The sequence below is a fragment of the Dromaius novaehollandiae genome, chromosome 23, assembly GCF_036370855.1.
Source record: "Dromaius novaehollandiae isolate bDroNov1 chromosome 23, bDroNov1.hap1, whole genome shotgun sequence".
Taxonomy (NCBI): domain Eukaryota; kingdom Metazoa; phylum Chordata; class Aves; order Casuariiformes; family Dromaiidae; genus Dromaius; species Dromaius novaehollandiae.
Genome location: NC_088120.1, coordinates 9,386,884 through 9,401,571, shown reverse-complemented (window position 1 = coordinate 9,401,571; position 14,688 = coordinate 9,386,884). Strand labels below are relative to the sequence as shown.

Below are 14,688 nucleotides of genomic sequence, written 5' to 3'. Positions count from 1 at the left end.
CTTCCTTTAGTGGTTAGGCAACCAGCTCTGCCTCTAACTCAGAGGACAGCACTTGGGTCCCTGCTGAGCAGCTGAGTGGGCTGAGGAGGTAGCAGGGGTTTCAGCCTTGCTCAACTGAGGGGTGGAAGGGCAAGGAAGGGCAAATGGGAGAGAAAGAGAGGATCTTTCAGAGTTACTGTTTGGGGGGATATTTCTTCATTCAATCTGTTTTTCTGTTTGCTGATTACCTGCAGTGCCCTGTGGAGGGAACGTCACCACCCAGAATGGTACAGTTTACTCTCCTGGCTTCCCCAACCAGTATCCCAATTCCCAGGACTGCACTTGGCTCCTTACAGTGCCGGTGGGATATGGGATCCATCTCAACTTCACTCTGCTGCAAACAGAGCCCTACAACGATTTCATCACTATTTGGTGGGTACAGCAAAGATGTGAGGACTGACCAGAGTTGGGTTTTGGCTACCGGGGCTCCATTTCAGCAAAACACTCTTGCAGCTCCATAGAGCACCCATTGCTGCAGTGCGGGGGTGGTGCTGCGTTTGAGTGGGGGGGAATCATCCACTGGGGATAATGGGACAGGGATTTGGAATTTGTCCAACTCCTAGTGTCTGATAGGACCTATAGATAAAGGACCATTGCTGCAAGGGGCTATCAGTATGGACAAGGTGATTATTTCCAAACATAGTTAATGTTGCACTCCTGAAAAAATACAGGCAGGGACTGCAAAGAAAAGGTCAGTGAGGGGAGTGATCGTTGAATGGCTGGGCTTTTAAAGCAAGTGGTGGAAATCTCATCCTTTGGGTCTAGAAGGAGTCTGTTCCTGAATGCTTAGCTTTTATGGTGCCTTTGCTGCTAACTTCAAAGGTGTTAGGCAGATCACAGGGAGCAGTTCCACCCTTGGTTCTATACCAGAGCCTCTAAGACCTTCTAGGTTGGTCTTGCCATTAATTTCTGTGATCATCAGCTGTTAAAAATGAAGCACATCAAAACCCTGCAATGCCTGGGATTAGCAGTCCCTGTCCCACTGCGGCCGGTTTGGTCCAATTACTGTGTCTGGGGGATGAGTCGCCAGTGGGGGAACGCAGACCGGCCTCCCAACTGCAGCGAGATATTGTTCGGATGCAGAGCCCTGCTGCTTCTGCTGGAGTCTTTCATCAGCTCGTCCCTTCATCTCTGAAATGCTCTGCTGAATGGAATAAGGGAGCGTCTCTTGGGAAGCCTAAGGGGCTTTACAGAGGAGACTTTATGAATGGTAAACGGGGTCTTTATCTCAAGCTGAATTTAGTTGAAATGAATCTTGTTCGGACTTGCATAATAGGAATTGGTTTTTGCTTCTGATTTCTCCAATAGGCATTTTTGGGGGCTTGTTTTTGTTTCCTTTTGCAAATCACGGTGCATATAGATATCTCTCTGTGGATAGAGGCTATATGAAGAAAAAAATGTTGGTAAATCATTTACATTGTCAGTGTCCTCCTTTAGCTTTTCTTTTGCAATCAGAGGTATATAGCCGTACGATCAAGCCTGATACCGCAGAATGCAAAGGCAGTGCTTAGTATCATGTTAGCCATAGGACGTGGCTGTGACCCTCAGCTGCCTTTCTAAATAGTGCCAGCTGGGAGCTGTGGCCTCAGATGATGTAAAAGGGGTGCAGCTCTGCTGAGGTTAAGGAAATGGCACTGATTTTTCATATAATGAGGACTTTACCCCAGGATTCTTACAGGCTAGGATCTTCCTTTCCAGTTTGGAGAAAAGAGTGAAAACTATGCAAACAGGGAGTGAAACTCCTTTGGAAAACTGGCCCTAATTCTGCATGTTCTGAGGATAAAAGCAAAGTTCATGTCTGCAGTTGTCTGCTGGGCCAGCAGCGCCCTGCCAGAAGAGATTTGCCATATTAAAATAATGGGGGGAGAGGGGCTGGGGGTCAAGATTTGCTACCTAGAGAGCTGCTGAGACTCTAACACACATGTGGAAAAAGGAAGGGGAGGGAAGAACAGAAAGGAGTTTCTGTGCATACGGTGTAGGGGGTTGTTTGTTGTCTAGGATTAAAGACATGCATTAATGCTCTTTTCTGGTGTTTCTGACCTGTGATTTTAGGGATGGTCCACAGCAAACAGCCCCACAGCTTGGTGTGTTCACTGGCAACTCTGCGAAGAAATCAGCCCAAAGCTCTTCCAATCAGGTCCTGATGAAATTCCACAGTGATGCAGCCAATGGAGGGATTTTTGCCATTTATTTCTATGGTCTGTATTGCTTACCGGGCAACACATGCTTTATACCTTCCTACTGCATGCAGAGGGGGCATGGATCAATTGTGGCTTGTTGTGGAGAGCACTAGCTCTGGGGAAGAGAAGATGTTAAAAAAGAAATCATGCTTTAACCTGAAGTCTCTCACAAAGGGCCTCATTTTCACCGATTTGCGATTGGAGGTCTCTTATGTGATTGAGTGCTGGCAAATGGTCATACAGTCTGTGCAGATGTGAAAATATGTCTGTAACATTGTGGTAGTTCAACCACAGATCAAGTACCTGCAAACTAGTAGTCATGGCAATGTTACACCTGTCTCTCAAGGTGATGCCTGTAAAATACCGTCCTCTCCGTGGCAGAGTCCGTTATGGATAGCTCTGCTTTGCTTACTTAAAGCTCTCCTTCCTGCAGTTTTATGTGGATACAGTATTGTCCTGCCAAAGCTGTGCTAAGCCGATTGGATGCTCTTGCTGTCCTCTTTTAAATGACATCCATGTTTCAGCTGAGAGGTGACTTCATTTCTCTAGTGAGCAAACTGATTCTTTCAACTAAATTATTTGGGGATTCATTGGTGAGAGTGTAGCTCATGCTAGAGAAATCTTAGGTATTACATAGAAATAAGAGCATTTCTTTCTGCTGCTTAACAAGGGCCCAACTTTAAATTGGATTAGCTAACAAGTTCCTATGGCAGTATGGGGATTTTGGAAAGTGGAAATGGAGACCTCCCCTTGCTTCAGTAATTTGCTTGCAACAACTTCAGCAAAGTCTAACATCAATTACACGAAAGATCTGTGCAGAATGTCTTAGCTTATGTTCAGTTCCGAAAGGCAAGTATTATATAGATGGGCTAAATTTAAAGAATGTTTGCCAGGCTTCTGAGGGAATTGGTTTACTGCTGCAAAACACTATAAGATTTATATTACTAGACAATGGTGCATATATAACGGTTATGCAAAAAAATTATGGTTTAGACAGTTTGGCTCGGAAATGAGCAGCACGTAAACACTGCTGCAGTTCAGCGAATGCTTCCTTTTGTAATATGAATTAGATGCTGTCATTGCTGTGGTTAGAGCCCATTAGCATATGTTGCTGTTCGCTAATCTTGGTAAGGCTTTATAGGGAGGTTCCTTTCGCTGGTGGTTCGTACGGGGTATAATAACGACCTATAGGCATTCCAGGCATGAGCGTTTTGGGGTTCGTGCAGGTCGGAGATGCTGTAGGCCAGCAGTCATTTATAGCCTGCTAACCGGGCAGGCAGTCTGGTGACTGCTCGGCTTCCTACGGAAGCATCATTTACTGGTTCATTGCTCCCTTTGTACGTGTAACCTGAACATAAAGCATCACCCCAAGGACTGAACTGCTTGAGCTGGCTGGCTCTGGGGTGAGAGGAGACTTCTTTTTCTCAGATTTCCACTCTGCACTATGGTGCCTTCCAGTGCAGGCAAGCCCGAGAAAAAGGCGGGGAGGCTGTCACCCAGGCATCAGCCAGTGCCGTCAGTTAAAGCTTTTGTATTACTCTTTGGGGTATAACTGCAGGAAATGGAATTTCCTCTGGATCGATAGCAGTGTATATTTTCATTGCTGTGCCTGCATATTGGCAGATCTAGGACATAGGAGACATCCTCCTTTAGCCTTAAATTGTCCTTTCCCATGCAGTGATGATGAGCACCTTTGTAAGAGAACCATTGCCCTTTTAAACGCCTGCAAAGAAACGGATCCGTAGGCTGGAGGAAGGGAAACAAAAGGGTGTTTCAGAAAGCTTAAAGGTTCAATAGCATCCCTTGAAAAATGATGATGTTGCACCTATTATTAAATGGGTTAGTTCAGGTGCCAGCGCAATCTGCTGCGCGAGCGTGATGGGAAAGGGTTTTATGACACAGTAACTCAGGGGGTCGCTGCGTGGTTTCAAGGACGGGGCTCTGTTTCATCCCGCTGAGAACAAATGGACGTGCTTCTGGAGGAAACTTGGCTGGTGCTGCATCACCCATACGCTTAAACCGTCTCAGTCGCAACTCGGTATTGAAATATGGCCCATTAAGGAGAGGAGATTAATGCTGTAAATGCCAGGTTATCTTTCCACTTCAATAGATGCTGTCAAACACTTTTTAAATAGCATTTAATTTTAATTTTTGTTAAGATTTCCTTTCTCCCGCTCCCCCCCCATCAAACATTTGTTTGAAAGCTTGCATGTAACGGTGGCTCCCACCTGGGATGGCTCAGTGCCGCGTAGCAGCATCCCACCCCCCACTTCTGTCCCCTCCCTGCGCCGGGACACGGTGGCAGGGTCACCCCGGGCGGCGGTGGCGGGGATCGCCGAGCCGGAGCAGAGCCCCTTTGCCGGGCACGGTGCGAATGCAAAGCGCGGATCCCTCCCAGCCGCGGGCACGACAGCGCGCAGAGCCGTCAAGGCGAGACGCGGAGGCGGTTTTGGCCAGGGTCGGTGCAGGGGCTGGTTGGCAACGAGGTCAGCCTGCCCTGCAGACCCCCCCCGAGGGCCCTGCTGCTGTGGAAGGCGTCCGCTCGGCAGCTTTGGAAGCACGTGCCTCCTTACGTGGGCCACAGTGAGCACCCGGAAAAAATGGTTTTTCCAAGGCAGTTCTGAAAATTTCAACCTAAAGCTCCGTCTGCCACTTTGTTCTGTGAGAATTTAAAATTTTTTTTTAATAGATACTCAGAGAATCAACCTGTGCCCGTGGCTTTCTCCCGAGACTGATGTCAACCAGGCAGTCGCCAACCTTTGCTCTTTCTTCCGCCATGTCCCCCCGCTGCAGCACCTGCTTTGCACCTAGAGCTGAAGCACTGCAGTGAATTTAAGAGCAGGAAAGGGTTTTCTAGCAGCTGCTTATTTCTGGAAAATTGGAAAAACAGCTGGTGGGGAATGCTCTCGCTTTTTCCCCTGCCTGCCGTTTGTTCCACTATGATCTTAAGAGAAAAGAAAAGGGGAAAGAAAAAAAAGAGAAAAAGAAGTACAAGAAAAGAAAAAAAGGAAAAAAACAGAAAAACCCAGAAAACCCAGGAGGTGTAGCTGCCAGAGAGCCGCAGATCCCCTCTTGGCACAGTCTCTCCTTACTTGTTAGCAGGGCCGTTCGTTGTGCTTTCGTGCTGAATTGCGAAGCACGGGCAGGAAAGCTGTCTCAGAAGTACCGAGCCAGTGCTTTGCTTTGATGCCGCTGTTCAGGTTGAGCTTGTCGCGCTGGTGCCTGTTTGGTTTTATCGTCCCCTTTGCGCATGCGGGATGCAGCCCACGTAAGCCCGTCCCTCGCACTGCTGAGAAACTGGTACGCTCCCTCCCTCCAGCCCTTGCCCGGGCACCCCAAATACCCCATTTTTCCACACGCCTTTTGGGAGAGTATTATCCTACCCCAGCTTATGGGGGTAGGGTTTCTTTACACTGGGAAGGAGGATGGGGCATCTACTCTGTGTGTATATTTAGGCATCTGAAGAAATTATCCCGAGCCTCATCCAGTTGCTGCCACGGCTGCTGGCTTTGCCACGGTGCAAGGAGTTTGACATCATTGAGTTAGTAAGAATTAATATTCAGTGGCAGACAGAGCCCCAGTATCTTAAGTTAAAGGGCTGATATGAATTTCAGAAGAAGTTATGCTTGTCCAGGGTCAGGCGCAGGGGGAGCAAAGATGCTGAGCAAATAGCAGAAAATGTCTTTCATTAATATTCATTTAGTTCCAAGTACCGTTTTTTCAATTTACCCGTGTTCACAGCCCTTGTGTGTTTATTTTCATAAGCATCAAGGCTCTCAAGTCTTATGCACCCATATACTTGTAAGCAGTACATTTGTTTTGTTCAGTGTTTGCTAATATTTAATTTTTGATGGTAAGATTTGCTAATTGCAATGTAGTTGGTCAGGTGTGTGAGTCATAAGGATTGTTTCTGCTCAGCTGGATGCCTTCTTCCTATTTAGCTGAGCGATACCACTGAAAAATGTCAAATTGGGCAAAATTCAAAATCTGCGCTGTTTTCCTTTACATGAGGCATTGCCACGAATGTTGCATAGGTTACTTTGTGAATTGCAAGCTATGTACAGAATTTTCAATTCAAACCATTTGCACTCCTGGAATTATTTGCAGAAGAAATTAACGAATAATTCCTAGTTAAAAATAAATTTGTGAGTTTAGCAGTCTTTGTTCAAGGACAGGCAGTAAAGATGAAGTTCTCTGAATAATTATTGTGATTTACTTGGCTCTAGAGCAATCTGAGACTTTCCCTCTTCTGTGATTGACCTAATTCCACTGAGTTCACCAAGATCTCTTCTCTTAGCATCCCAGAAGATGCAGGTTGTGTTGCCTCATGTCGACGTACATCAGTCATGGCTCAGTGTTCATCCAAACAGACTAACACTGTCTGGGCAGCTAAATTTCTACACTGTGATGAAAATCTTTGTTTCCTATTGGGAGTAAGAAACTGGAGAAAGATGCATTTGTGCCCGAATGGCTGGAGCCAGCTCTGTAGGGTTTGGGGCTGGGGGAAAGGGGCTGGTTGTGGTTTTGCCAGTTCTTCCTCCTGTCTTGGAGAGGGAAGATCTGCTCTGGTGCCTGCCGTGCTTAACATGGAGACAGCCGTGGCTGCATTCATCCCCCCTGTAACGTTTACTCTTCTTTCCTTTTTCTCTTGCAGCCTATCAGCTCTTCAGATGTCAGCCCCCAACCGTTGTGCCCAACGCTGAAATCGTCACGGAGAACGAAGAATTTAGCATAGGTAGCTTTTCACCGTCCTCTTAACCCTCCTCCCATCCACTTTCCCCGCCCCCAGGAATGACCACAGGAGGACACATGGGGGTTCTCCAGGGGCTGGTGCCCCGTAGCCACTGCTTCAGGGGACCTGAAGAAGATGCATTTAATTCTGTATGGCGTGGGGAGGCATGTGTGACCCTGCTTAATACCCGACTTCTGCGCTGAATCAAAGTGCACACCTGCAAAGTGCAGATCAAACTGATCTGACTGTCCCTAGATGACTTCTCTTTGTCAGTGCAGATGAAGTGGTTTGTCTTCTGTGAAAGCCTGGAGCTTGTTCAGAAACATTCAGAGATCTTTTCCACAATAACAGTTTCTGGCCTTCACATATTTCGGATGTTTTAGATATGCATTGTGTGAAAGCTTAGAGGCTGTTATTCTTTTTTTGAGAGCCTTTCACCCATATTGATTGCGCTTTTTGTATTTTTGCTGTTCACAGTTACATCCACATTTTAAGTGTGTCTCCAACCAGTGAAATAGCCGTGATTTTTTTAAAGCAGCTTTTCTCACTGTCCTCTCTCTTTGGGGAAAATCTTCACCTGAAATAGCTAGCATAAATCAGAATAGTTTCACTGGTATGAAGTTGTTTGTATCAACTGAGAATCTAGCATGTGTTTCTACCCCTTTAATTCCTGCGCAGTCTGTATCATTTATATCATATAAAGCCAACATGACTGTAGCCTGTTTCATATACGATGGCTGCAGCATTCCCGAGGTCGTAGTGGAGAAGGAGCCGGGTGCAACGGTCCCGGGAGAGCGTGGCACTGTGCACCTGGAAGGCGTTGCTCTGCCCGAGAAGGCAGCAAATGTGGGTGGGATGACCTGTGAGGTGTGGACCTGCACTTCTGTTAAGTCCTCCAAAAAAAAGGTCTAAAGTGGAATATAAATAGACATGCAGCAATGAGGTGAGTGTTGTTTTTACTTGCTGGTGATTTCATCTCATAAAATAGCTGAATTGTGTAGCTGCTGTGCAGGACTCAAGCAAGTCATAGATTTGAGTCTTTTTCTAAAACTAGTCAAGGAAGGACCTGCTGCCCCAGAGCTCAGTGGCAGAGACAGGGTTGAGAGGTTTTTGCACCTTCCACTAACTTCTTTCCAGGGCACATTTCGGTCTTAATGAATTGATCCTTCTCCTGAGTTGAGATCTTTTCTTTTTCTGCCTGTAGGTGATGTTGTGAGGTACAAATGCCTTCCTGGCTTCACCCTGATTGGAAGTGAAATCCTGACCTGCAAGCTAGGCACTCATCTCCAGTTTGAAGGTCCTCCACCCACTTGCGAAGGTAATGCTGCAGGGGCTCAGCGTGCCAACCAAAGCTTTCTTGTCCAGAGACTGCTGCAAAGCTGCGGATATTTACTGCGGAAGGCAACAAGCTGGGTGACAGCTGGGAGGGGGTTTCCCTTGCAAATACTGAGTCTTTGGGATGAATTTGCAGACCTCTGGAGTCCCAGTAATGCAGAACCACCAGGTAGGGCCTTGGGAGGAGGCTGCTCTGAGCAACCTATGTTCAAGTGGCACCTGCAGAATGAAAATCCACCCCTGCAGGACAGGATGGCTATGAGGCATGGGGGACAGAGGAGAAGAAGGATTTGGATCCGGGGCAACTACATCCAGCCCTGCCTCCTGCCACACCAACCAGAACGTGAGGCAGGAGAGTGGTTTCCTGGCCAGCTCAGCCTGCATGTCTCGCGTTTCACTGCTGGAAGGTGCGAGTCACCAAACTGAGCTGTCTCTGACCGCCTTGGTGAGACACCTCAGCGCGGGGAACGGCTGCTCTCCCCGCTTGCCTCGCAGCCCGTCCTAGCACCGTGCCCCTTGGCCAGGTTCAAGCAGCAGCAGGCAGATAACGGGGAGAGGGATTTGGTGGGTGACTTTGCAGCACGTCTCTGATAAATGTCAGAGGAAGGTCCTCCACAGCCTTGCTGCCTCCCAGGGGTTTGAGGGCTCTCCACAATGTCTAGGAGGATTTGCCTCATGTTAGGTAATCCAAAATTAGGCCCTAAGACCTCAATTCAGGAAAGCACTTTAAGCTTGTCCCCCTGAACTGGGACTGACTGAGACTTGCTGAGCAGAGTTCTGATGCACTGGACGCCTGACTGCGCTTGCGAAGTCAATTAGCAGTCATCCAAACGTCCTCACCCCGGGAGCGGGGAGATCATCTTCTCTGACAGTTTGCCAGTTATACATGAACAGCCAAAGCAAGGAAGAGCAGACTGCAGCAAAGTGAATTCCTCCAGAGAGGCAAGTCCGTGAGGAACAGCTTCTCTGTTAGTACCACACAATGTATTAGATGGGAGAAAAATGAATGCCCCAAGCATGATGCATTGTATACCTTGCTGCTGCTCAGGAGGGATCCCAAAGATGTTTCCATGCTACCATGTTACCTTATTTATCCTCTGGATTCCTACTGGTACTTTTGCTCACTCCAACTGTGATTATTTCATCATCTTCATTCCCTCCTATCTGAACATTTTTACCTTATAATGCGATGTTTTTCTATAGCTTTATTCTTTTTGAAATAGCATGAACTGAAGAAGAGAAAGGGAGGTCATTCAATTATTTACTGATGGTTGTTAGCCTGTGGGTAAAGGGACTGCTTAAATTATGTCTGGCCACCAATTTATAGAGGTCAGAAAAATCACTGATGGGATTAAGGAACTGGAAAGAATACACTGTTCTTTCTGGATAGTTCTGGCTGTTTTCTATTAATACAAGTATAGCATTTGCACTGGTTTTAGAGATAATTATGAATAAATAATGATCTCTTTCCTTTTATGCTTTCTATTCACTTTGTGTTAGCCTCTTCTTCTGGGGTGTTGTCACTGGCCTTCTGTTTAGTACTTTCAGCTGGGTTGAATATTTCTAGAAGCTGAGTGGGATCTAGTGATTAGATCAAGGAATTGGAGTTTTTAGATCCTAGTTAACAGCTCCATGGGTGACTTGGGAGAAGCCTGTAGTTCCATGCCTTGTTTTACCCCCAGGTAATAAAGTTTCCAGGGCTTTCAGAGAGTGTTTTGGAACCTGAGAAGGGCATAGTTGCTTGGTTGCAATGCTGTTGATTCTGAAAGCCACATCAGCATAAAACTGAAATGATGCAAAGATGGTTGAACCAGATTGTTCATATTGTTGCTTTTTTCCCCTCCTTTGAATTTGGCAATTGCTCAGATTCGTGGAAATGCAGCATGCTTCGTTTGGAGCCTAAATCAGGATTGGGGGATTCTCTGTGGAACCCCAAGGATCTAGGTGTCCAGTGAAAGTAAGCAGATGAGAGTTGTGCTCTATCTTGACCTAGCTGGTCAAGATAGACCTTCTTGGCCATGGTGTCTTGTGCTTTCTTCCTTCCTCTGCAGAAAGGGAGGGTTCATTTTCTGTTGTTTTTCCTTCACGTTCCCTGTAGTGCACTGCCCAATGAATGAGGTGATGACAGACTCCACCGGTGTGATCCTCAGCCAGAGCTTCCTGGGAAGTTACCCTCACTTTCAGACCTGTTCATGGGTGGTGAAAGTAGAGCCTGGGTATAACATCTCCCTCACCATCGAGTACTTCCTGAGTGAGAAGCAATATGATGAGTTTGAAATCTTTGATGGTAAGAGAGTCACCAGGTTGCTTTATTTAACAAATGAGGGGAAAGGAAAGAAACAGCAGTGTTGTCAGTTGTTCATCTCTGAGTTCCCAGAGCGCTGTGGGGAGAGCTTTTCAGCAATACACACCTATAACCCTCTGCTAGACTGAAAGAAAGCTCCTCCTAAGACTCACTGATTTTCTGGATAAGGCAGCATCAATGATTTGATTTTTGGATGACTTGAAAGTATTTTTCCAGGGGGAAGGAGTTAGCAAGCTGCTGGAAGACTTGTGGCAGATGTTGCTGGGAAGGGATGAGTTGATAAGGTGGGACTTTCATCCTTGAAGCCCGTGCAAACCATGTTTTCTAGACCCATGAGTTCTCATGAACAGAGAAGGAATCTGTCAATATTCACAGTGATGTAGCTTTGTAAGCAAATGCAGAATGCAAGTGCTCTGCTGATGCTCCTGAGGTTGCACATCGTGACCTGAGCTGAAGGCATCCTGCTTGGAGCAAAATCCTGGTCGGACTGTGATCAATAGGGCTTTATTTGCTGTTGGTTTCCTGTGAGCCAGGTGTTTGCATGAGGACTCCTGTTCACGAAAAAAATCGGAGCATGAGCTGTTATTCCTAGGCTCATAGTGGAGTGGAAGCTCATACACTGCAGTTCCAAAATATGTCTGTTCCTTCTGCAGAAACACATCCCAGCACCTAAAGCCCAAGAGTGACTGTTGCTCTCTGAGCCCTGACTTTCACTTGTTCCACCCTTTCTTAAAGGTCCCTCTGGCCAGAGTCCACTGCTGTTGTCGCTGAGTGGGAACTACTCTGCTCCTCTGACTGTTACCAGCAGTGGGAACAAAGTCTATCTCCGTTGGTCATCTGATCATGCGTACAACAGAAAAGGCTTCAAAATCCGCTACTTTGGTAAGTACACAGCAGAGACCAGATGCCTCCACCAAGAACGTGGCCATCTCTTCAGCTAAGAACTGCTGTGAAATCACTGCAGAGGAGCATGGGCCATCTGTGTCAGGAGAAGGTGCCAAGGTCTGTGAGAGCACACAAAGCTGGCCTCATTCTGAGGTCTCTGCAAGAACTGCCGAGGCTTGGGGAAGTAGGTTTATTTCTAAAATTTCAGAAAGCTTGAAGCTTTGGCTGGGTTTCCTCGACCAGTCTCAGGAATCAGAACCAGAATATCTTTACATAGCCACAGACAATCTGGCTCTGCGTGAATGAAACCCATCACTGTGCAGACCATGATGCCTGCACAGCTAAGGGAGTCCTACTCTGAGATGGTCTGAGCAGCATAAGTTTTTGCAGGCTGTTGGCTTATGACTGAAGTATTGATTAGTCAGTTTATTCCAGCTTCAGGTCTTCATAAAGTGCTCTGCTGACTGTAATTCACAGTGAAGATTGCTGTGTCACTAAATTATTGTGTCCTTGCAATGATGAGACCCGTTAGAGATGTTCAATGATTAACATCGCGAAACATAAGAATTTGTGATAGGAGCCGCTTGGTTCGTGAGGCACAACTTACACGTGGCTTGTTGTATTACAACACTTGCAGATTGCTATTTAAAACACATCCTGCTCCTGGCCAGGAATTTTGCCGCTGCTCTCAGAGCAGCATGACCGTCTCCTTTATAATGAAGTCTTAGCTGCTTGTTCAGCAAAACCCAATTACTGGATACTGAATGTTTGCTAAGAATTCCTTAAAATGAATTACTATTTTTTGGAACTTAGCAAATCTTAATTAAGGGAAGTTATAAAGTTGGGTAGAGAACTTACTTGCATGTCATAAATAGGTAATGATATTACTCAGTAAATGAATTAAGTAATATTTAATTACCAGAAATTACTCGTAATTTCTAAAGCTGAGTGAAACTTGGATAATAGTCCCTGCACTCTTTCCCCCTTTGACTTTGTATTTATCCATCGCAAGTTCTCAGTTTCCTGTACAACCTTAGGTTATGGAAAGCCCCATGTAATTCCTGACCTGAAAGGAAATTTGTCTTGATACGGCCCATCGGATATGAGAAGTTACTTATTTATTTTCCTCTGCCCCTCTCCCCAGCTCCTTACTGCAGCCTCCCACAACCCCCAGCATATGGACTGATTCTCAGCCATACTGGTCTGCACCCAGGGAGCACAGTCCGATTTGGCTGTGACACAGGCTACCGTCTCGTTGGCCACAGCGTTGCCACCTGCTCTCAGCACCCCCAAGGCTACTTCCACTGGAACGAAGCGATCCCGCTGTGCCAAGGTGAGGAGGAGGCAACTGGGTCCTTACGAGGGTCTGCGACCTCTAAGCTCCTTCTCATGCCTTGGTCAGGTGAAATGTTGAGCTGGGGAGGACTGAGTGAAATGGTGCAAAAATGAAAACCTATTGCAGTTCCCCCAATTCTCTGTTGAGCAGAGGCTTCCAGCTGCAGATAGGCAGTGTGGCCTGGTCCACTTAATACAAGTCCTTGGGAGCAAATGAGGAAGGAGCGAAGGGTCACTGTGCTGCACAGGGGAGAGAAAGCCGATCTGTGCAGAGGGCTTCCCTTGCAGAAGTGTCTGAACGCAGGCACAGCCAAGCCTTGATTAGGCACAAAAGAAGCTGTTGTCCAGAATAATCTGGTAAGGCTGTCAGGAACATGGGTCCTGCTGACTTTTGGTGGGATGGGATTTCCTCTAGCATTTCTAGAAGTCTCCTTAGATCTGTGCGTGTTAGTGGGAGATGAGAGATTTCTCGAGATTCAGATGGTGCCCAGTTTCTGTTGGCTTCATATAAGATTTAGGCATGTAGTTGTTCTTTACACAGCTCCTCCTAATTAACTGTAATTGTTATGACATATCATACTTAGCACATGGCTCCTTCCAAGCGTGGGAGTGGAGGGGAGGACAGGGCAGCCTGCCCCAAGGGGGTTTGCTTTCATGCTATTTTATCTCACTATATTCACTTTCTGATTGCACCTTTTTTTTTTCCAATCTGACAATCATCTGCTTCTTTGTGTTGATAAAATGCCCATCTTTATTCTGATGAAGACTTTCAATGTCTTTGAACATTCATCCATGTTCCAAGGGGACCAAGTACAGGGGATGAATATTGCATCGACTTCCCTGGAAACTAGCCAGAGAACAGAGACAGCATAGGCAAAATCTCATTGCACTCTCTGCATTGCCGCCCTGCCCAAGCTTTAAGGAAAAACAGGGTTATTTAGTGTGAGAGTTACCAAAGAGCCTCAGAAAATCCTGTCTGTGCTCCTGAATCACCTAGGCTCTTCGAAAATACTCAGGGGAAGAAGCAGTCCTGCCTCTGAAGGGTTTTCCTACAATGTGGGTGCTTGAATCCTTTTGGAGCCTTCTCAAGGTTGTATGTATGTCAAGCTGAGCGGAAGGAGGTTAAACTAAGCTGCCCGAAGAGCCATGCCGTTGGCAAGGGGGCACTGGGAAGCCGGGCCCGAGCTCAGGCGGTGCCTCAGCTTTGGGAGCTGCTGGGCCGCGCAGCAGCAGCGCGTTCGCCCGGCCGGGGGGCTTTCTCCCGCGCTGGAGGTGCGTCGGTCGCCGCCGGCCGCGCAAGGAGCCGTGCAGACCGAAGCGGAAGCCGGCTGTTCGGAGCGGCACCCGGGAAGAGCCCGCCTCGCTCCACGGACTGCCGAGGAACCGGCTGTTGACGTTGCATCCTGAAGGTGGAATATCCCCTCTGTGTCCTTGGGGACATCACCTGCGCTCTGTGTTTCCCCATATTTACAGCAGGAATCGTGCTACTTGCCCGTGGCTATTAAAGGCCTGGAGATGGATGGCAGGAGATATCAGTAGTTGATAACCGAGTAGCAGTGAGGCCGAGTCTGCGAACTGGCGGTGGAGCAGCTCCCCCACCTGGTCCTGCAGAGCTGGTAGCCCGTGCTGCCTCCCTCCTGGGTGCCCAGTTCGGCCACATAAAATCCAGCACATCTTTTTTTGCATTACTTTCTAAGCCAACTGGCAACCTTTTGTTTTGGGATGTACTCCATTCCTCATCCTTTCCAGTGGCCAGGACCACATGGCAGAGATTTGGGAATTCGACCCGCAGTGTGAAATAAATTGCTCACACAATCAGCTGTGTCAGGAGGAGGGGAGCTGGGGTCCCCATAACACGTGGTTTAGTTAACAAATGC

At 47.2% G+C, this 14,688-nt stretch overlaps 1 protein-coding gene across 4 annotated transcripts in view; it reads left to right on the top strand.

The window, feature by feature from the left end:
- Positions 1-14,688, top strand: part of CSMD2 (CUB and Sushi multiple domains 2) — a 326,291-nt gene that overhangs the window by 271,869 nt on the left and 39,734 nt on the right. For all 4 annotated transcript variants that reach the window (XM_064525206.1, XM_026104637.2, XM_064525207.1 and 1 more), the window contains 7 exons: positions 234-411; positions 2,092-2,237; positions 6,874-6,954; positions 8,156-8,269; positions 10,385-10,573; positions 11,327-11,473; positions 12,621-12,809. In XM_064525206.1, the coding sequence (XP_064381276.1) occupies positions 234-411; positions 2,092-2,237; positions 6,874-6,954; positions 8,156-8,269; positions 10,385-10,573; positions 11,327-11,473; positions 12,621-12,809 (1,044 nt within the window). The remainder of the gene's footprint in view (positions 1-233; positions 412-2,091; positions 2,238-6,873; positions 6,955-8,155; positions 8,270-10,384; positions 10,574-11,326; positions 11,474-12,620; positions 12,810-14,688) is intronic.